The sequence below is a fragment of the Erythrolamprus reginae genome, chromosome 5, assembly GCF_031021105.1.
Source record: "Erythrolamprus reginae isolate rEryReg1 chromosome 5, rEryReg1.hap1, whole genome shotgun sequence".
Lineage (NCBI taxonomy): Eukaryota > Metazoa > Chordata > Lepidosauria > Squamata > Dipsadidae > Erythrolamprus > Erythrolamprus reginae.
The window spans coordinates 114,409,246-114,431,471 of record NC_091954.1 but is presented as its reverse complement, the minus strand read 5'-3'; the positions used below and the strand labels follow the sequence as shown (position 1 = coordinate 114,431,471).

General features: G+C 45.4%; 1 protein-coding gene across 4 annotated transcripts in view; it reads right to left on the bottom strand.

Annotated features, from left to right (window-relative positions):
- EIF4E2 (eukaryotic translation initiation factor 4E family member 2) overlaps positions 1-22,226 on the bottom strand; it is a 48,165-nt gene that overhangs the window by 7,561 nt on the left and 18,378 nt on the right. Inside the window, exons 4-8 of one of the 4 annotated variants that reach the window (XM_070753786.1) lie at positions 21,266-21,370; positions 19,419-19,571; positions 18,401-18,537; positions 16,085-16,189; positions 8,095-8,148 (exon numbers count right to left, since the gene is read on the bottom strand). In XM_070753786.1, coding sequence (XP_070609887.1) covers positions 8,095-8,148; positions 16,085-16,189; positions 18,401-18,537; positions 19,419-19,571; positions 21,266-21,370 — 554 coding nt within the window. The remainder of the gene's footprint in view (positions 1-8,094; positions 8,149-16,084; positions 16,190-18,400; positions 18,538-19,418; positions 19,572-21,265; positions 21,371-22,226) is intronic. The other 3 variants (XM_070753788.1, XM_070753787.1, XM_070753789.1) reach the window with 3 other exon arrangements.

The window sequence follows — 22,226 nt, the reverse complement described above, 5'->3', positions numbered from 1 at the left end:
TTCTCTGTGGCGGCCCCGACTCTCTGGAACCAGCTCCCCCCGGAGATTAGAACTGCCCCCACCCTCCTTGCCTTCCGTAAACTCCTTAAAACTCACCTTTGCCGTCAGGCATGGGGGAATTGAGGCATTCCCCCCTCCCCCGGGCCTATACAATTTATGTATGGTATGTCTGTGTGTATGTCTGGTTTAATAATGGGTTTTTTAAATTTTTTAAAATTTATTAGATTTGTTGTGAATTGTTTTATTATATGTTGAGAGCCGCCCCGAGTCTAAAGAGAGGGCGGCATACAAATCAAATCAAATCAAATCAATCAATCAATCAATATAACATAACATAACACCTATGCTCGAGCTGCACTGGGTTCCTATTAGTCTCCAGGCAAACTTCAAGGTGTTGGTTATTACCTATAAAGCCCTATGTGGCTCAGGGCCAGACTATCTACGGAGCCACCTCTTGCCGCATACCTCTAAGAGAGCAATAAGAGCACACAGAGTTTGCCTCTTTCAGGTCCTGTTGACGAAGCAATGCAGGTTGGCGGGATTGCGAGGGAGGGCCTTCTCTGTGCCTGCCCCGGCTCTATGGAACCAACTCCCCCCCCCTCGATGTCCGTACTGCTCACACCCTACTGGCCTTCCGTAAGACCACGGAGACCTGGCTTTTCCAGCAGGTCTGGGGACGGGGCATGAATTGTCCATCTTTCATGACCAAACTGTATGAATGGTGTGTATGCATGTGATTATGACTGTTTTTTACAAATGGGTTTTATTACGGGGTTTGTTTTAGATGTTATATTCGACTTCTTCTTATTGCTTGTATCTTTTTGTATTGTATTATATTATTTTTTGTAAGCCACCCTGAGTCCTTCGGGATGGGGTGGCAGGGAAGTCGAATTAGATAGATAGATAGATAGATAGATAGATAGATAGATAGATAGATAGATAGATAGATAGATAGATGTCAATAAAATAGATAGATAGATAGTCAATAAAATAGATAGATAGATAGATAGAGATAGATAGATAGATGTCAATAAAATGGATAGATAGAGATAGATGGATGTCAATAAAATAGATAGATAGATAGATAGATAGATAGAGATAGATAGATGTCAATAAAATAGATAGATAGATAGAGATAGATAGATAGATGTCAATAAAATAGATAGATAGATAGATAGATGTCAATAAAATAGATAGATAGATAGATAGATATAGATAGATAGATGTTAATAAAATAGATAGATAGATAGATGTCAATAAAATAGATAGATAGATGTAGATAGATAGATAGATAGATAGATAGATAGATAGATAGATAGATGTCAATAAAATAGATAGATAGATAGATAGATAGATAGATAGATAGATAGATAGATAGATGTCAATAAAATAGATAGCCAGATAGCTAGATAGATAGAGATAGACAGAAGTGAAATAAAATGAATGAATGAATGAATGAATGAATGAATGAATGAATGAATGAATGAATGAATGTCTTAATCCCCTCTGTTATTTCTCTCCTGGTTGTGGGAATGAATAGAATATAACAAAGTTGGGAGGGACCTTGGAGGTCTTCTAGTACAACCCGTGACTCAGCCAGGAAAACTCTATACCATTTCAAACCAATGGTTGTCAAGTCTCCTCTTAAAAACCTTTCAGTGTTGGGAATGTTTTCAATTTCTGGAGGCAACTCCTGTTCCATGGGTTGATTGTTCTCGCTGTCAGGAAATTTCTCCTTATTTGTGGGTTGAATCTCTCCTTGATTGGTTTCCATCCATTATTCCTTCTTTGGCTTTCAGGTGCTTTGGAAAACAGCCAGACCCCCTCCTCTCAGTGGCAGCCCCTCAAATATTGGAAGACGGCTATCATGTCTCCTCTGGTCCTTCTCTTTACTAGACTAGCCATGCCCAGTTCCTGCAACCATTCATTGCATGTTTTAGCCTCCAGTCCCCTCATCATCTTGGTAGCTCTTCTCTGCAGTCTTTCTAGAGTCTCAATATCTTTTTTTTTATAGTGTGGTGACCAAAACTGGATTCACAAGGGAGTTCTAAGCAGAATAACCAAGCTTGAAGAGACCTTGGAGGTCTTCTAGCAGGAGACTCTATACCATTCCAGACAAACAGCTTCTTCTTAAAAGCTTCCAGTCTTGGAGCATTCACAACTTCTGGAGGCAAGTTGTTCCACTGATTAAATTGTTCTGTCAGGAAATTTCTCTTTAGTTCAAGGTTGCTTCTCTCCTTCCATCCGTTGCTTCTTCTTCTGCCTTGAGGTGCTTCGGAGAATAGGTTGACTCCCTCTTCTTTGTGGCAACCCCTTGTTGTGGTTCAGCCTGAGGCTGCTCAGGGACCGGCTGCGTCTCTGCTGGTTCCATGCCCGGAGGAGGATGACAGCGAAGAGGAGGGGGCTGAGCAGTCGGACGGGGGAGAGGAAAGTCAGGAATGGGATGAAGGAGAACAGCATGAGAGCCCTGGGGGGGGGCCTCTCCCCAGCCAGTAGCTTGGAGTCATTAGGTGATGACGCACAAGCCATCATTGACATGCGACAGAGACGTTCAGATCAGAGAAAGGAGTAATTAAAGAAGTATTATCAGCACTGAATTAGGAACAGCTGGGCTTGGGTGTGGTCCTCCTTAGCAGGGTTTAAAAGGCAGGTAAGCCCTTGAAGCCATGTGGAGTGTTATCAGTTGGCGTTACGGTGTCCTGCTTTGTTCTCGGCGTCTCTGTTCCTGGCTTGTGGCCCAGCAATTTGGAAGACCCGTGGGAGGTGTAGGTCTGCTATCTACAGCCTCGGCTTGGCAGCAAGAATCCTGTATTGATGCATGGACTTTTGCCTTTGTGGATATATCTGAAGATACAGCATTTTCCTGTTTGTAAGGACATTTTCTGTTACCTGTGTTTTTCTTGAATTTTATAAACTGCCTTTGCCTTTTACCGGTGTGTCTGGCTTCTCTTTTTGGGTTGGTATTGGCTGCCGGAGTGACCCAGACAGAATAAAACTGGACCCATCCAATTCCAGCAACTGTTCTTCCTATGTTTTAGCCTCTAGTTCCCCTGGAGTGGGATGGCAACACATGCCAACTAGCCACAGCCAACTAAATTCAGCAATTTAATTAAATGGAATTGACACACAATGACATGCGAATGTCAAAAAACCCCATTTTTTTTTTAAAAAAAAATATATTTAAGAATTAAAATAATTTTTAAAAAACTATTTTAATTTTTGTCGTTCACACATCCTCGTGTAATCTTCCTTCTGCATCTTTTCGTTCATGATTCGATCACAACATTTCCTTGATATTGGTGGGACTCTTGTCCCGGGGCGAGCTTTCGCAGATTCCCTGGGCTGTCCTTGCCTGCAGGCTAAATGCTCCCTTCTCAACAACATCAGAGCTTCCTTTGCTTTGCAGGACGTCCACCAATATACAAGCACAATTGTGCCCCAAAATTCTGCAGCTAACCGAGACAGTTATTAAGTGAGCTTTGCCCTGTTTTACAACCTTCCTTACCACAGTTGATAAGCGAATCACTGCAGTTGTAATAATAATAATAATAATAATAATAATAATAATAATAATAATAATAATAATTAATAACAACAACAACAACAACAACAACAGAGTTGGAAGGGACCTTGGAGGTCTTCTAGTCCAACCCCCTGCTTAGGCAGGAAACCCCACACTACTTCTGACAGATGGCTATCCAACATCTGCTTAAAAACGTCTAGTGTTGGAGCATTCACAACAGGCAAGCTGTTCTACAGATTAACTGTTTGGACTGTCAGGAAATTTCTCCTTAGTTCTATGTTGCTTCTCTCCTTGTTTAGTTTCCACCCATTGCTTCTTGTTCTACCCTCAGGTGCTTTGGAGAATAGCTTGACTCCCTCTTCTTTGTGGAAACCCCTGAGATACTGTAAGACTGCTATCCTGTCTCCCCTGGCCCTTCTTTTCATTAAACTAGCCATGCCCAGTTCTTGCAACTGTTCTTCATAATTATTATTAATAATTAGATTTCTATGTCAGCCTTCTCAAGGCGACTCAAGGCGGTGTTAAAGTTAGCAACACAAATAACTTGGACAATTTGCTGTGTGTGTGTGTGGAGAGATGTGGAAAGGAGGAGCAAATGAAAAACTAATTCTCCACTATAGACAGATGACCATAACGTTTGGGTTATAAAACTCTTGGCTTGGCACACACTGGACGTCTCACCATAAAGAGTGCATGTCCATCTGTCCTGGCCGGGCCATTGGCTTTTAAGAGTGCAATAACCACTTTAATTTGGATTTTACAAAGGGGGCATTGGGGACGGGAGCATTAGCAGTAGAAGGTAGATGACGAACCCTGTAAGCCAAAGATGGCGAAGCTTTTTTGGTTCATGTGCCAAAAGTGTGCGTGCTTGCGTGCGTGTGCCAGCATGCCCACAACCATTCACTCTCCCCCATGAATGTACACCTCCTATGCTGCCCCTGCGCATATGCACAACCCCCTCTGGCCTCCGCACATGCCCAAAGGCCTGACTGAAGCCTGGGACGGTTTAAAAAAGGCCAAACGGGCAAACCGGAAGTTTGGGAAAACGGACTCCTGGTTTGCCCAATGGGCTTTTTTTCACACTTCTGTAGTCTTCAAGGAAGCTTCCCGAAGCCCCGAAAGATGTTTTCCAAACTTCTGGTTTGCCTGGACTGTTTTTTGCACTCCAGGGCTTCCCAGAAGCCCCCTGAGAGCAAAACGGCCTTCCCTGAAGGCCAAATATCATCTGGCTAGCACACACATGCACACTGGAGCGGTCATAGGGCAACGCCTCCTGTGCCCTCTGATATGGCTGCACGTGTGACTTTTAAACATTTTAATACAGTTTGGTTTTCCCCCTTGATTTATTCCGGGTTTTTTTCCACGATTTCGCTGATAATTCCCTGATTTCCAGGTTTGCTGGCCACTCTGAACAATCGTAGCAAGAAAAGCTGTAAAATGGGGCACAAGTCACTCCACACATTTCTCACTTAGCAAGAGACATTTCGGGCTCTTCGCTGCGGTCGTATGTCAAGGACTACCTTGAGGCAGTGATGGCGAACCTATGGCATGGGTGCCACAGGTGGCACGCAGAGCTGTATCTGCTGGCACGTGAGCTGCTGCCGTAGCTCAGCTCCAACATTATTATTATTATTATTATTATTATTATTATTATTAATTGGATTTGTATTCCGCCCCTCTCCGCAGACTCGGGGCGGCTAACAACAGTAATAAAACAGTATATAACAATAATCCAATACTAAAAACAGTTAAAAATCCATTATATAAAAACCAATCATACATACAGACATACCATGCATAAAATTGTAAAGGCCTAGGGGGAAAGGGTATCTCAATTCCCCCGTGCCTGGCGGCAGAGGTGGGTTTTAAGCAGCTTACGAAAGGCAAGGAGGGTGGGAGCAATTCTAATCTCTGGGGGGAGTTGGTTCCAGAGGGCCGGGGCCGCCACAGATAAGGCTCTTCCCCTGGGTCCCGCCAAGCGACATTGTTTGGTTGACGGGACCCGGAGAAGACCCACTCTGTGGGACCTAACATTTATTTATTTATTTATTATTTATTATTTGGATTTGTATGCCGCCCCTCTCCGAAAACTCGCATGTGTATACTGGCCAGCTGGTTTCTGGCTCACACAGAGGCTCTGGGAGGGCGTTTGTGGCTTCCAGAGAGCCCCCGGGAGGATGGGGGAGGGCGTTTTTACCCTTCCCCGGTCCAGGGAAGCATTTGGAGGCTGGAGAGAGCGAAACACAAGCCTCCTGGGCCTACCAGAGTTTGGGAAATAGGCCATTTCCGGCCGCCAGAGGACCTCTGGGGGGCAGAGGAAGCTGTTTTCACCTTCCCCAGGCATTGAATTATGGCTGTGGGCACTCGTGCACGTTCGATAGCGTGTGCCCACGCTCTTTCGGCACCCAAGGAAAAAAAGGTTCACCATCACTGCCTTGAGATATTCAAGGTATAAATCAGGACGGGATGGAAGGATTGAGGATTAGAAAGCAGGCAGCTGAAGAGCCTGTTAAAATGAACTTCAGAGCATTTTCGACCCATTGGGCCAATTTTTCTTCCCAAATTAAACGTGGAATAGGGATTTTTCTGAAGCCGACCGTTCGAGGAAATTCCGGAGGCTCTGCCAACCAAACACAAGCATGAAGCAATTGACCCCTTCATGTGCGGGGGCTCCGTTTTTGTCCTTCGGCGTTTCCTTATTTGGGGCCCAAATGGGTTCCGTGCGGAAACAGTTACAATTGCACAGCTGGAAAAAGAGACTGGCAGTTATAATCAGTCATGTTGGGGGGGGGGGGATATATATCTCGGGCCCAGCCAGCTGCACAGCCAAATTCGCTTTCCAAGCACTGAGCCTCTCTGTGCCCTGGTTAATTTATTTGGTGGCATTTTGCCGAATACATGTCGGCTGGGGTGTTCCAGATGTGCCAGAAAGCAATGCGAATATCCTATGCAAGGCAGGATGGTTTCAGCCGCCCGCAGGCATTTGGGGAGCGCACGGCTGGGGAAGACTCGAACAGGAGGGTGCCCCCAGAGTGGGTGTCCGAGCACCCGATCGTTCTGAGCTGTCGGTAGCCGATCCGTTCATAAATCTCCTTTTCTGTGAAGCAGGCAGTTTTCCCTTGTTTCTTAAGCCTCCCTCTAGACAGTCAGAAGCCTGCAGCTACGCCTAGGTTATTTATGAAGTCTTATGGGGGATTTGCGCCATTTTCAATCTGTTACTCTGGCGCAAGGAGCCTGCGGCTGCATTGAAAGCAGGAAATATTGGGTACGTATGCGCGTGCATGCCATCATTGATCTATAAAAGCCCAGGAAATGGAACAAATAAAGGCGTCTGACAGGTCTACCTTCCAATGGTCCACCTTTGGTTTGTCACCCCCAGTTTGCAATACCAAGTGCCCCCAAAATAATAAATACCTTCGTGCAACACATATGCATGCGTGCCTCCCCCCTCCCTCTGCAAATAAACTAGACAGCAAAATTTGGGATTGCAGCAGAGAGAATAATAAAAAGTATAAAACCATAAACCCTCCAAATGTTGACGGAATTCCTGCTTTGTCTGCACAACCCTACTCAGTCTGGGGAGGGGGAGGAGGGGGAACCCACTGTAACTGCTCTTAAGCATATGGTGACCTGCAGGGGTGTCCTCATAATTAGCTGGGGGGACCTTGAACACAATACCTAGTGGAGCAGTTGGACAGAACCAAGAGGGACCAACCCCTTCCACCACCTCTCTGCTGGTGCCTAATCTCTGCTGGTGAGATATTGGAAGGGAAGAAAGGAAGGGAGGCAGGGAAAGAAGGAAGGAGTTGAAGGAAGGGAGAGAGGGAGGAAGGAAGGGAGAAAAGAAGGGAGACGGGGAAAGAAGAAAGGGGAGAAAGGAGGGAGAAGGAAGGAAAGAGGGAGGGACGGTGGGAGGAAAGAAGGAAGGAAAGAAGGGAGGGAGGGAGGCAGAGAGGAAAGAAGAAGGGAGAGAGGGAGACGGGGAAAAGAAGGAAGGGAGATAGGGGAAGGGAGGGTGGGAGGGAAAAACCTAGGAACAGAGGGATGGAGAAGGAAAGAAGGGAGGGAGGGAGGCAGAGAGGAAAGAGGAAGGGAGGGAGAGAGACAAGGAAAAGAAGGAAGGAAGATAGGGGAAGGGAGGGTGGGAGGGAAAAACGTAGGAAGAGAGGGATGGAGAAGGAAAGAAGGGAGAGAGGGACGATGGGAGGGAGGAAGGAAGAGAGACGGGTGGGAGGTGGATGGAGAGAGGGAAGGAATTAGAAAGGAAGAGAGGGAGAAGGGGAAGAGAGGGAGGGAGGGAGTTAGGAAGGGAGGAATTTGGGGGGGGTCAGCTAAACTGCCAAACCTCCAGGTGGAAATCTAAAACGGTGACCAAGACTTGGCCAGCTTTTTTCTCCTCCTGTATAAATAAGGAAACAGAAAAAGATGACCAGCACCAAGGGAGATGGACCCAGCTCTGGTGGACCAGTTTATAGAGACAGAGAGAAAAATCTATCTATGTGGTTACTAAGAGTCAAAAATGACCTTGATGATTAGTCAATTAAGATAATTATAGGGAGTCCTCGACTTACAACCACAGAGTCCGGTCAGAGCTGAAGAAGCTTCTTGGATGGGAAGCTAAATGTCTTCAAAAAAAAAGAAAGAAAGAAAAAAGTTGCTGTTTTGAAAAGAAAAAAAAAAGAGCATTTTTGGGGACAACTATAACTATAAATTGAGCCCAAAATTCCCACTGCGAAGCCAGAGTGTTGTCAAGTGAATTTTGTCCTGTTTTTGCAACTTTTCTGGCCACCGTTGTTATATACGAATGGCTGGCGCTGTAAGTCCTCGACTTACAACAGCTCATTTAACGACCGTTCAACGTTACAATGGCAGTGGAGGCAAAAATGACTTAGGATCGTTTTTCACACTTATGACTGTTGTAGCTACTTCCCCGTAGTCACAAGGTCAAAATTCAAACGCCGTTGCAACCGGTTCATACTTACGACAGTCGCACTCTGTGTGTGAGAGAGAGAGACGTGATCCCCTTTTACGATCTTCTCACAAGCAAGTCAACGGGGGAGCTACGCAACTAACTTAGCAGTCACAACGATCCACTCAACGACGGTGGCAAGAAAAGCCGTAAACACCACTTAACGGATGTTTCACTTAGCGGTGTAAATTTTGGACTCCGCTGTGTGGTCGTAAGCCGAAGACTAACTACCCGTAACACAATTATTTATTTATTTTATTTATTTCTTCATTGGATTTGTATGCCGCCCCTCTCCGAAGACTCGGGGCGGCTAACAACAATAATAAGACAGAATATAATAATAACCCAATACTAAAAACAATTAAAAACCCATTAATATAAAAAACCAAACATACATACAGACATACCATGCATAAAATTGTAAAGGCCTTGGGGGAAAGGGAATCTTAATTCCCCCATGCCTGGCGGCAGAGGTGGGTTTTAAGCAGCTTACGAAAGCAAGGAGGATGGGGGGAATTCTAATCTCTGGGGGGAGTTGGTTCCAGAGGGCCGGGGCTGCCACAGAGAAGGCTCTCCCCTGGGTCCCGCCAAGCGGCATTGTTTAGTTGACGGGACCCGGAGAAAGCCCACTCTGTGGGACCTAACTGGTCACTGGGATTCGTGCAGCAGAAGGCGGTCCCTGAGATCATCTGGTCCGGTGTCATGAAGGGCTTTATAGGTCATAACCTATAGGTCATAACCTACCAATTATGGTAAGTCGAGGACTTTTGATCCGATCCTTCTGGAAAATTCTTTTTGGACGCGTGGGAAGTCTCCACCAGGGAGAAGATTCCAGCCTATTTTACTGTCCTGAGGGCTGAACTTTATTTTCTGTCCTATTTTCTCTCTTTTTACTTTGATTAGTAGGGTTTTTTCCTTTGTATTTTTTTTAACATCATTACTCATGATCCGACCGGCCTCTTTGCTTACAGAGAGCATTTTATGTGGGTTTCTTTTTTTACATTCTTCAACGCTAAGCTCTTAAATAAGTGGCAATCTTTTATCATTTGGCAAGAAAATAAACATCAGTCTTGAACGGTAATGGCAAACCAGGAGAGCCTTCTTGAAAATACCGCTGTCTCCTCCATATATTACTATCCTCTGTTCTGGTTTAAAGGGGCCCTTGTCACCGAAGGAGCTGGGGGAAATTTAATATACAGCATTTATAACGATCAGAAATCATTTGCACCGCGCAAGTCAATTTACATAGTTGCCTTCTTGAGAGCATTTATAAATCTAATGGGCTTATAAATCCTCATTTAGTTTTTGGATTTCATTTCTTCAGGAATGCAGCGTGGTCACACCACATCCCCCCCCCCCAATCCTCTCTTCTGACCAGAAACGCAAAGAATTTTAAAGTAGCCAGCCTGGCGATGATGGGAAATTCGAGTTGGGAAGCAGATGGTATTTGTATTTGTATTTATCAGATTTGTATGCCGCCCCTCTCCGAAGACTCGGGGCGGCTAACAACAATAAAAAAGACAATGTGAACAAATCTAATATTAAAATTAATCTTAAAAACCCCAATTTAAGATGGTGCAAAAGGTTTGGGGCCAGGATACTCCTCCTTGCAGGCTCCTCACCGTTTACTTTGGGATGAGAAAACCATCAGAGCAAATACAGGGCACCCTCGAGTTACGACGACCACAAAGGAGCCCAAAGTCCCTGTTGCTAAGTAAGAAATTTGCTAAGGGGAGTTTTGCCCCATTTTACCCGCCGTTAAGTGAATCACTTGCACTTTATCACTGGAGGCTTCTAAGAAGAGACTGGTCAGCCACTTGCCTCAAATGAGGATAAGGTCTCCTGCCTGAGCAGGGGGCTGGACTCGAAGACCTCCAAGGTCCCTTCCAACTTGGCTATTCTGATTCTGATACAGTGATACCTCGGTTCTTGACCACAATTCGTTCCAGAAGTGTGGTCGAGAACCGATTTGGTCGAGTACCGAATTAAATTTATAAATATATATGGAAATGGATTTAATTGGTTCCCAGCCCCTGTTGACTCGCTGGGAACCAATTAAATCTATGTTCTTTATTTCCTATGGGATAAAAATCTGAGGAGCTCTATAGTCTAACCTCTCCAAGTTGCAGGAAGGGGGGGGGGCGGCTGCAATCCCGGCAGCTTCGGGGGGCTCCTTTCCTCAGTGCTTCGTCTTGTGCACCAACTTTCTCCTTCCTGGCGGCAGTGGTGGTGACGGCAGCGGCTTCCCTTCGAGGAGCAGCAGCGCCGGGAACGTCAAGTAACGAAGGGAAGCCGGTGGAGCGGCGGCAACTGCTGAGATGGCTCCGGCGGCTTCCCTTTATCACGTGACGTTCCCGGCACTGCTGCTCCTCGAAGGGAAGCCGCTGCCGTCACCACCGCTGCCGCCACCACTGCTGCCGCCAGGAAGGAGAAAGTTGGTGCACAAGATGAAGCACTGAGGAAAGGAGCCCCCCGAAGCTGCCGGTGTTGCAGCCGCCCCCACCCTTCCTGCAGCTTGGAGAGGTTAGACTATAGAGACTGGGAGGCTGTTAAGCGGGCGGTAACATTTCGGATAACAAACAAAATTTTCTGTGGCTGTTCGGTATCCGAATTTTTGTTCAGATACCGAAGCAAATTTTTACCGAAAATTTTGTTCGGTATCTGAAATGTACGAGAACCAAAGCGTTCGAGAACCGAGGTACCACTGTACTTGTTAAATGAATAGGACGGTTGTTAAGTGGAATCTGGCTTCCCCATTGACTTTGCTTGTGAAGGTCACAAAAGGGAGGTCACATGAGCCCAGGACCCTGAAACCGTCATAAATGTGAGTCAGTTGCCCAGCCTCTGGTTTCTGATCACATGACCACAGGGATGCCACAATGGTCCTAAGCGTCAAGCCGGTATAGTTGGTGATAAATTAATGGCTTGCCACACTATCTCTAGAAGGCCTGATGTTGATGGGAACCTGGAAGGGGGGGATTTTCACAAGGGAATGGATGCAGCCACAAAGCATTCTTTCGAGGGGTTCAAAGTCATCCTGTGCCCACCCACCTGGGCAGAAGCAGAAGGACTGGCCACACTGGCACAATCTGAGTGGGCAACATGACAAGTTTGTGGGTGTGAGGGACAAGGTAGGTGAACTTTCAACTTGGTGGTGTTTTGGTTATCTCTCTCCCAGCTCCTGCCCCAAGGACTGTGGATGTAGGGGAGACATCCAAATGCTGCAGGCCTGTTTTGCCCCCCCCCCCCCGGTGGAATCTGATGAAGGCTCCTATGATCAAGAAGACATGAGTGACAGGGAGGAGGAGAGTGAGGCAGACAGCTCAGAAGGAGATCAATTATCTAGCTCCTCCTTGGATTCAGAACAAGAGTGAATGATACAGCCACGCATGCGGAGAGTGATGCATAGGCACCAACAACTGAGAGATTATTATCAAAGAAAATGAGGCCACCTGTGGTTGGGTGGGGCTGTGGTCATTAGTGAGGCTGCTATAAAGAGCAGCCTGTGGGTTTGGCCATTGTGGAGGATTATCTGATCGTTGTGTTTCGTGACTGCTTTACTGACTTTGACCTTTTGTGTGCTGATTTTTCCCCGCTTTGAAACTAAACCAGAGCAAAGTGTGTTTCACTTTGTGAAAGAAGAAGGACTATGAATTGCCTCACAGCTGCAAGCTAAGTATCACAGAACTGATAAGGGACTTGTACAAATTACCGGCTTGGTTGGAGACGAGTGCTCTTTGCTATACCAAAAGAGGGCTTTGATTAAGTGAATTTTCATTATAAAGAACATTGTTTTGAATTTTCAAACGTGTGTGTGTGTCTGAAATTTGTATCTGTGAATTTTTGGGAGGAGTCTACCAGAACAGGTGGGAAACTCAGATTCAGGTTTGCCAGTGTAGGTGCCAGGATGGCTCCAGAAATAAAGTGGAACTTTGAGGAGCACTTTAACTTGGACTCTGATTTAATTTGGATGCCACCTGGAACCTTGACTGAATGTTCAGTTAACTGAGTTTTATGTTTAATGAATAAAATTAAGTGTGAAAAATGATCATTGGTCACTTTTTTCAGTTGCTGTTGTATTTTTGAACAGTGGCTAAATGAACCGTTGTATGTAGAGGACTACTCGTACAGGGAGTCCTTAACTTACAAGCTTTCATTTACCTAACGTTCAAAGTTACTGCATCGCTGAAATAAGTGACTTATGATCACTTCTCGCACTTACAACTGTCCAAAAAGCCCCATGGACACTTGATCAAAATTTTGGGCGCTTTACAACCAACACATATTCACAACGGGTGCCACGTTCTGTGGTCACGTGATTGACACTTAAAACCTTCCCAGCTGGCTTCCGACGAGCAGAGTCAATGGAGAAAGCTGGATTTGCTTAACGAACGTGCGATTCGCGTAACAACCACGGCTAAAAAAAGGTCGTAAAATCGGGCTGATTTTAACCGCTGCCTTGCTTAGTGAGGGCAGTTTTGGGTGGCATTAGAAGTTTAGAGGAGGGTTTCTTAACCTCCTAAAGATTCAGGTAGTCCTCTAACCCAGTGTTTCCCAACCTTGGCAACTTGAAGATATCTGGACTTCAACTCCCAGAATTCCCCAGCCAGTGAATGCTGGCTGGGGAATTCTGGGAGTTGAAGTCCAGATATCTCCAAGTTGCCAAGGTTGGGAAACACTGCTCTAACCAATTATTTAATGACCATTCGAAGTTCTGATGGACTTCAAAAGCTAATTATGATTCGTCCCTAAGGACAGGAGATCACATTTTCATTGATTGGCAACTGGGCTTGCATTTGTAGCATCCTGGGGTCATGTGACCATAATTTGGAACCTTTTGGGGGGGGGGAGGTCAGTTTCCAACAAAAATTCAATCTGGATGTTGTTAGTGTTTTTCTTGTTTAGTTTAAAATGTTTTTAGTATTTTAGCTGTATTTTTTGGGATTGTAAGCTGCCTCGAGTCATTGGCTATAGAAATTGAATGAATGAATAGATAAATGGGTGGATGGATGAAAATACCCATTCCTAAGAACGGATTCGCTTAATAACCCCATTATTTGCTTAATGGCCACATGATTTGAGTTTCGACCCCAATAGTTGTAAAAAAAAGTTGTAAAATTAGAGTTTTTCACACTTAAAACCACTGCAATATCCCCGTCACATGATCCAAATTCATACACTTGTCAAGCAACTCGTATTTATGACGATTTGCAGTCCTCTCGGTGTCACACGATCCCCTTTTGCGACCTTCTGACAAGCCAACCCAAGGGGAAAGCCAGATTCACTTAACAACTGTGTGACTAATCTAACGACTGCAGTGATTTACTTTACGACTCTGTGGCCAGGAAGGTTGTAAAATGGGGCGATTTAACGACTGTTAGCAGCACAAATCTGGGGCTCCATCGTGGTCGTAAGTTGAAGACTACCTGTATAAGCGTATAAACGTTCCTGAAGGCACTCAAGGCTGCACCCAATTCTTGCCTGTCAGTCTGAAAGAAGTGAAGGAGAATTCCAAAGAAGTTGTCCTAAGGACAGCGGTGGCTAAGCTTTGACGTCACCGCCAGCCAACTTGCGTGCTGGAAATGGCACGCAAAACCATCCCGTGTGACCTCACTGGCCTTCACACGCGCAGGAGTGCCCGAAACCTGAAAGATCAGCATTCTGGTGTGCTTGTGTGCGCCGGTACCCAAACTTCTGGTTTCTGGTGCAGACACGATGAACAGCTGTTTGTCGTGCAGTGGAAACCCAGACATTTGAGTGCCAACGCGCAGATGTCAGCCAGAATGCTTGCTCTTCCAGATTTTGGCGCTCCTGCGCATGTGAAGCCCACATATATGCACAGGAATGTGGAAGGAGCCAGAGAGGCCACGCATGCTGCACGGGATGGCTCGCCAACATGGTCCAGGGAACTGTGGGGCAGAGCAGATTCAGGGTTGGTCTTGTTCAGGTCCTGTTGGCCAGACAGTGCCGGTTGGCGAGGCCGTGGGGGAGGGCCTTCTCTGTGGTGGCTCCAGATCTATGGGACCAGCTGCCCCCTGAGGTCCATACTGCCCCCACCCTGCTGGCCTTCCGGAAGACTTTGCCGGCAGGCCTGGGGCCCTGGAGCAACTTGATGTCACCTTGTTCCAGCCACTAAACGAGAATGATTTTCTACAGGTTTTAGATTGTTTTTACATTGTTTATCACATGTTGTAAGTCCGAAAGGAGTTGAGCAGCTTATAAATATTATTGACTGATTGATTGATTGAATTTATATGCCGTCCTTCTCCGAAGACTAAGGGCGGCTCACAGCATATAAAAGCAAGACAAAAACAATTCTAAAGCCCAATTATAAAACTAATCTAAAATACCCACGTCATAAAACCATATAACCACACTCATTCACGTCAGTCATATTGACGGCTGGAGCAGGGTGTTAGAGGTCAACGGCCTCAGGCCTGTCGGCAAAGGTGAGTTTTTAAAGCCTTCCGGAATGCTAGAAGAGTTGGGCCAGTGCGAATCTCCAAAGCGAGTTGGTTCCAGAGGGTTGGAGCTGCCACAAAGAAGGCCCTTCCTGTAGGGCCCACCTGACAGCATTGCTTGGCTGACGGGAACTGGAGAAGGCCGACTCTGTGGGCTCGGACTGGTTGCTGGGATACATGAGGCTGGAGACGGTCCCGTAAGTAATCTGATCCTAAGCCATGTAAGGCTTTGTAGGTAACAACCAACACTTTGAATTGCTTTCAGAGACCAATTGGTAGCCAATGCAGCTCAGGGAGTGATGTAGATACATGAGCCGAGATGGCGCAGTGGGTAGAGTGCAGTATTGCAAGCCACTAAAGCTGACCTCCAGATCTGCAGGTCAGCGGTTCAAATCACATCACCGGCTCTATGTTGACTCAGCCTTCCGTCCTTCCGAAGTGGGTAAAATGAGGACCCGGATTGTGGGGGGTAATAGGCTGGCTCTGTTTTTAAAAAGTGCTACCATGTTTCCCCGAAAATAAGACACTGTCTTATATTAATTTTTGCTCCAAAGGTTGTGCTACGTCTTATTTTCGGGGGGGTGCCTTATATTTCTCAAATAAGACAAATTCACAGGCAGAAAAGCTGACACCCCCAAAGAAAGTGTATCGTACGGTACACTGATTACGGTACGGTACCTGTCAGTATGGCACCCACACACACAAACGACGGCACTTATATGGTACAACAGTAAACTCCCGCTGTTGCAGCTTCCGGCCACCAGAGGAACTACAGTCTACGCACTGTAGTGGAGACTGTAATGGCGGTGAGACAGCAGCAGACTGTGTCTGCTGTACTGGACGGTACAAAGCGATGGAAGGGGTCAGCAGGGGACGCCACATTATTACGGTACCGCTATGAACAGCTTTGAATGGTACCGTATGTTTTTCCACCGTACCGTATGTAAACTTGACTACGCCTTATTTTCGGGGGGTGCCTTATATTAGCAAATTCTGCAAAACCTCTGACATGCCTTACTTTCGGGGTACGTCCTATTTTCAGGGAAACAGGGTATTGCTAGCATGTTGTAAGCCGCCCTGAGTCTAAGGAGAAGGGTGGCATAAAAAAATTGAATAAATAAATAAATAAACCTTGGTAAGCCCATGACAACTCTCGCGGCTGCATTTCGGACTAGTTGTAGTCTCCGAACGTTCTTCAAAGGTAGCCCCAGGTAGAAAGCATTGCAGTGATCAATCCTCGAGATAATAATAATAATAATAATAATAATAATAATAATAATAATAATAATAACGACAACAACAACAACAACAATAAAGCCCTACATGGCATCAGACCAGATAACTTACGGGACCACCTTCTACCGCATGAATCCCAGCAACCGGTCAGGTCCCACACAGTCGGCCTTCTCCAGGTCCCGTCAACCAGACAATGTCGTTTGACGGAACCTAGGGGAGGCGCCTTCTCTGTGGGAGCCCCGGCCCTCTGCAACCAGCTCCCCCGGAGATTCATATTGCCCCAACCCTCCTTGCCTTTCGTAAGAATCTGAAAACGTATTTATGCCACCAGGCTTGGGGTCATTAAATCCCAGCCTCTGGCCACTGGGTGCCTAGTATGTTTGGTTTGTATTGAATGGATGATTTTTTTTGATATTCAGCGTTTATAATGTTTTAAATAAATAAATAAATTTAAATTATATTAATTGGATCCTATTTTATTTTGTGCACTGTTTTATTGTTGATATGTTGTGAGCTGCCCCGAGTCCACGGAGAGGGGCAGCATACAAATCCAATAAATAAATAAATGAGCATAGGTGGCAGTGGCAGAGTGCAGTACTGCAGGCCACTAAAGCTGACTGCTAGATCTGCAGGTCAGCGGTTCAAATCTCATCACTGGCTCAAGGTTGACTCAGCCTTCCAGCCTTCTGAGGTGAGTGTTAGTACAGGGTATATGGTTGTTAGGGATTGCCATTGTAAACTGCATATTGTACACTTGTACCAAACATGTACTTAAAGAGTTAATGTGCACTTAAAGAATTAACTTGTACTTGAAGAGTTAATATTCAAGGCTGTTTCGTCACTTCCTCTTTGAAGCTATAAAAGCTCATTATTTTGCTCAGTCACTTTCATTACTTTTGCCTGAGAGATGGGGGAGTCGTGTTTAAGCTTTGTGCTTGTATAAGCTTTGTGCTTTTATCTATATTGTATTTTAGCTTCGTGCTTGTTATCTATATTGTGTTTTGTTTTGTGCTAATCTTGTAATTGCTTAGTGCGTATTATTCTGTATTTGCTTCGTGCTTATTCTGGATTGTTTATATTTTGTTTATATGTAAATAATAATTATTTAACTAAGTCTGTGTCTTGGCTTTATCACACATCCATGCTGTTAAAATTCTCTGCTCGGTGTTGTCGAAGGTTTCATAGCTAACCGAGACAAGCCAACAGTGAGTAAAATGAGGACCTGGATTGTGGGGGCAGTATGCTATTGCTAACATGTTGTAAGCTGCCCTGAGTCTAAGGAGAAGGCCAGCACGCATAAATAAATAAATAAAATTGAAAATTAAAGCACTATGGCCTAATTAATTAGATGTGATTAAATTAAAAACTGTATTAGCTATCATGTAAGAAATGAGAGTAATTATTTTTGTCCAGATGGCAAATGTAAAGGAGTTAGCATTGGATGGATTATGTATACCAAAATTTTAAAAATGATTCACTGTAATGTAATTCAATATGGTGATTGGAGTGAAAAATTAAAAAAAATCTTTGCCGATAAACAAACTAAATAATAATAATAATAATAATAATAATAACAACAACAACAACAATAACAACAACAACAAAACAACAACAAAACAACTACTATTATTATTATTATTATTATTATTATTATTATTATTATTATTATTCCTGAAGGAAGCAGTAACAGTTCTGGTTCCCCTCTCCTTTGCTTCAGAATATAAAGAGCTTGCAAATCGCTCAGCTCAGGGGGTTCACAGCCCTGATGAGATTCCCCCAACACAAGGGTAGGCAAAGTCGGCTCTTCTATGACTTGTGGACTTCATCTCCCAGAATTCCTAAGCCAATCATGCTAGCCCAGAAGTTCTGGGAGTTGAAGTCCACAAGTCATAGCAGGTAGCAATTCATTGCTTATTTGACCCCTATGACAATCATTAAGTGTTGTACCACATGATTCTTGACAAATGTCTCTTTTTCTTTTATGTACGCTGAGAGCATCTGCACCAAGACAAATTCCTTGTGTGTCCAATCACACTTGGCCAATAAAATTCTATTCTATTCTATTCTATTCAGAGCCAACTTTGCCTATCCCTGCCCCGACTGAACATGTATGCATTATGTCTTTGGGTTCAAGCAGCCTTCGACCCGTTAAGAACACGCAACCAAGCGCATTCCAGCAACCGCCAGCCCTCCCCTTGCCGTGGCACGTACTTGATGCTGTCCGTGTGCGTTTTGTACTCCATGATGGTGTTGGGAGGAAGATTGAGTACTCGTCGTAAGGTGTCCCTGATCCGGGCCGTGGTGGCCTGGTCGCTAGCCGTCTTGTTCCATATGGAGATGATGTCCTCCTGCAGGGGATGAAGAGGGAGGCCTTTGAGACAACCCTGGACAGCCACGCATGACTAGAGAGGCCCCACGGAGGCTTCTCCCCACCTTTTCCGGCCCTGTTTCCTCCCAGGAGATTCCTAGAGAGGCCCCACGGAGGCTTCTCCCCACCTTTTCCGGCCCTGTTTCCTCCCAGGAGATTCCTAGAGAGGCCCCAGGGAGGCTTTTCCGGCCCTGTTTTCTCCCAGGAGATTCCTAGAGAGGCCCCCTTTTCCAGTTACAGTTTCGGAGGCGTGGATTTATAAGTGGAAAATGGTTCTTGAGAACAGGCAAAAAAATATTGAACACCAGGTTCTTATCTAGAAAAGTTCATAAGTAGAGGCGTTCGTAGGTAGAGGTACCACTGTATCTTCTTATCAATAAAATTGCTAACATAAAATATAAATTCTAAGATCTCACAGGGTTGGCCTGCTCCGGCTCCCGTCAACTAAGCAATGCAGGTTGGCGGGGCTGTGGGGGAGGGCCTTCTCTGTGGCTGCCCTTGGTTCTATGGAACCAAGTCCCACTGTACTTCCATTCCCCACCATCTGGTCAGAGGTGAAGCAGCTTTTTGGAAGAGAAGCAAAACGCCTTTAAAGAAAATCCAGAAAAGTCCTGAAAAAAGGAGCTTCGGGACTCCGAGTGACCTCAACAACTCTCTAAAAGGATGCAGAGAATATCAATCCTTCCATCCTCTGCCGCCCAGGCAGAACTGAAAAAGCTTCTTGGATGAGAAGCAAAACGTCTTCAAAAGACAAAAACAAGAAAGTCCAGTTGCCTCCTGAAAAAAAACCCAGCACTTTTGGGACAGGTCAGCCCTGTGCTCAGATTGGCAGCCGTCTCCCGTTAACTCCTGGCGACTCACCTGGAAACGGACAGAGACGACAGCGCCGCATATTTCTTCCCCCACCATGAATTGTTCTCCCAACATGGCCAGAATGAGGTTCTCCCAGCACCGAGACGCGAGGCCCTTTCGCAGGCGGATGATCCACTTGCCCCCGTTCTTGTTGGCATCGTCCTGGGAAGAGGGCAGGGGAGGAAATTAAGGGTCAGCCTAACATATATAGCTACATGGCGTAAGACCAGGTTATTTACGGGACCGTCTTCTCCCTCACATGTCCCAGCGACCAGTTCGGTTGCACAGAGTCGGCTTCTCCGGGTCCCGTTGGCCAAACAATGCTGGTTGGCGGGACCACGGGGAAGAGCCTTCTCTGTTGCGGCCCCGGTCAACTCCCCGCAGAAACTGGTACAGCCCTCACGCTCCTGGCCTTCCGAAAAGCACTGAAAACAAACTTTTGCCAGCAGGCCTGGGGCCATTGAGCGATAGTTCTCCGCTCCAGCCCATAGTATGAATGAATGGTGACTGTATGACATTTATATCAGGTTTTAAATTTTTACTGTTTTATTCTATGTACTGGGGTATTTTAACTTTCTAATTGTTTTTATTGCTGTAAGCCGCCCTGAATCCGCTAGCAGAACAGTGGCCTATAAATTCGAAAATAAAATAAATAAAATAAAATAAAATAAAATAATAAAATAATAAATAAATAAACAAACAAACTTGGGGTTAAGGCTGCAGCGAGGGGTATCTGTGACAAAACAAGACATTTCTTCTGACAGAGGCCAGGAAGACAAGAAAGAATGGATGGAAACTAATCAAAAGAGAGGAAACAACCTGGAATTAAGGAGAAACTTCCTAACAGTTAGGACAACCAACCAGTGGAACAGCTTGCCACTAGAAATTGTGGGTGCTTCATCGCTGGAGGTATTTAAGAAGAGACTGGACCTCCACTTGTCTGGGGTGGTATACGGTCTCTGGACTAGAAGACCTCCAAGGTCCCTTCAAACTCATTCGCTACTGCCCCAAGGACTGTGGATGTGGGGGGAGACATCCACATGCTGCAGGCCTGTTTTGCCCCTGGTGGAATCTGCTGATGAAGGCTCCTCTGACCAAGAAGACATGAGTGACAGGAAGGAGGAGAGTGGGGCAGACAGCTCAGAAGGAGATCAATTCTCTAGCTCCTCCTTGAATTCGGAACAAGAGTTAATGATACAGCCACACATGCAGAGAGCGATGCATAGGCAGCAACAACTGAGAGATTATTATCAAAGAAAAGGAGGCCACCTGTGGTTGGGTGGGGCTGTGGTCATTAGTGAGGCTGCTATAAAGAGCAGCCTGTGGGTTTGGCCATTGTGGAGGATTATCTGATCATTGTGTTTCCTGACTGCTTTACTGACTTTGACCTTTTGTGTGCTGATTTTTCCCCGCTTTGAAACTAAACCAGAGCAAAGTGTGTTTCACTTTGTGAAAGAAGGACTGTGAATTGCCTCACAGCTGCAAGCTAAGTATCACAGAACTGATAAGGGACTTGTACAAATTACCAGTTTGTTTGGAGACCAATGCTCTTTGCTATACCAAAAGAGGGCTTGGTTTAAGTGAATTTTCATTCTAAAGAACATTGTTTTGAATTTTCAAACGTGTGTGTGTCTGAAATTTGTACCTGTGAATTTTTGGGAGGATTCTACCAGAGAGCCCGACAGATCACCCGCCAAAGAAAATGGGTGAAAAAGGGATGAACAGCGGAGGACAGTGTGAGCACCCCGACAGACTACAGAATATTAAAACCTGAGTTTGAGCCCGGCTTACTTCCACAGTAGAAACGTTTGGAATGCCAGGGAGGCCTTTCGAAGCAAACCTGACCCCAGACTCACCTCCCACATGGGCTTAATCCCTTCTTTGAAAAGATGGAAGTCGCTGTGGCCTGTCAGGTCCCCAGGACGGACCATGTGGCTGTAAAACCGCCAGAACTGTTCCACCTGGAAGACATTCATTTATATATTTATTATTTAGCCTACGGAATATCGTACACACAGACTTGCAAGAGATACGGGGAGTCCTCGACATGCGGCCATAATTGAGCACCAGGTTTTTTGCTGCTAAGGGAGACAGCTGTTGAGGGGGTTTTACCCCTTTTTACGACCTTTTCTGACCAGTTGTTAAGTCAATCACTGCAGTTGGTAAGTTAACACCTAGACTTACAACAGTTCATTAAGTGACCATTCAAAGTTACAATGGCACTGAAAAATGGCGACTTACTATCATGATTCACACTTACGACCGTCGCAGCATCCTGAAGCCACTGGTCCAAATTCACATGCTTGGCAAGTGACTCATATTTCTGACCGTTACATTGTCCTGGAGTCCAATGATCTGCTTTTATGACTTTCTGACAAGCGAAGTCCATGGGGAAGCCAAATCCACATAACAACTGAGTTACTAACGGCAACGATTCACTTGACAACGATGGCTGGAAAGGTCGTAAAATGGGGCAAAAGCCACTTCACAAGGGTTTCACTTAGCAACAGAAACATAGAAGACCGACGGCAGAAAAAGACCTCATGATCCATCTAGTCTGCCCTTATACTATTTCCTGTATTTTATCTTAGGATGGATATGTTTATCCAGGGGAGGTTTAAATTCAGTTCTTGTGGATTTATCTACAACGTCTGCTGGAAGTTTGTTCCAAGGATCTACTACTCTTTCAGTAAAATAATATTTTCTCATGTTGCTTTTGATCTTTCCCCCAACTAACTTCAGATTGTGTCCCCTTGTTCTTGTGTTCACTTTCCTATTAAAAACACTTCCCTCCTGAACCTTATTTAACCCTTTGAC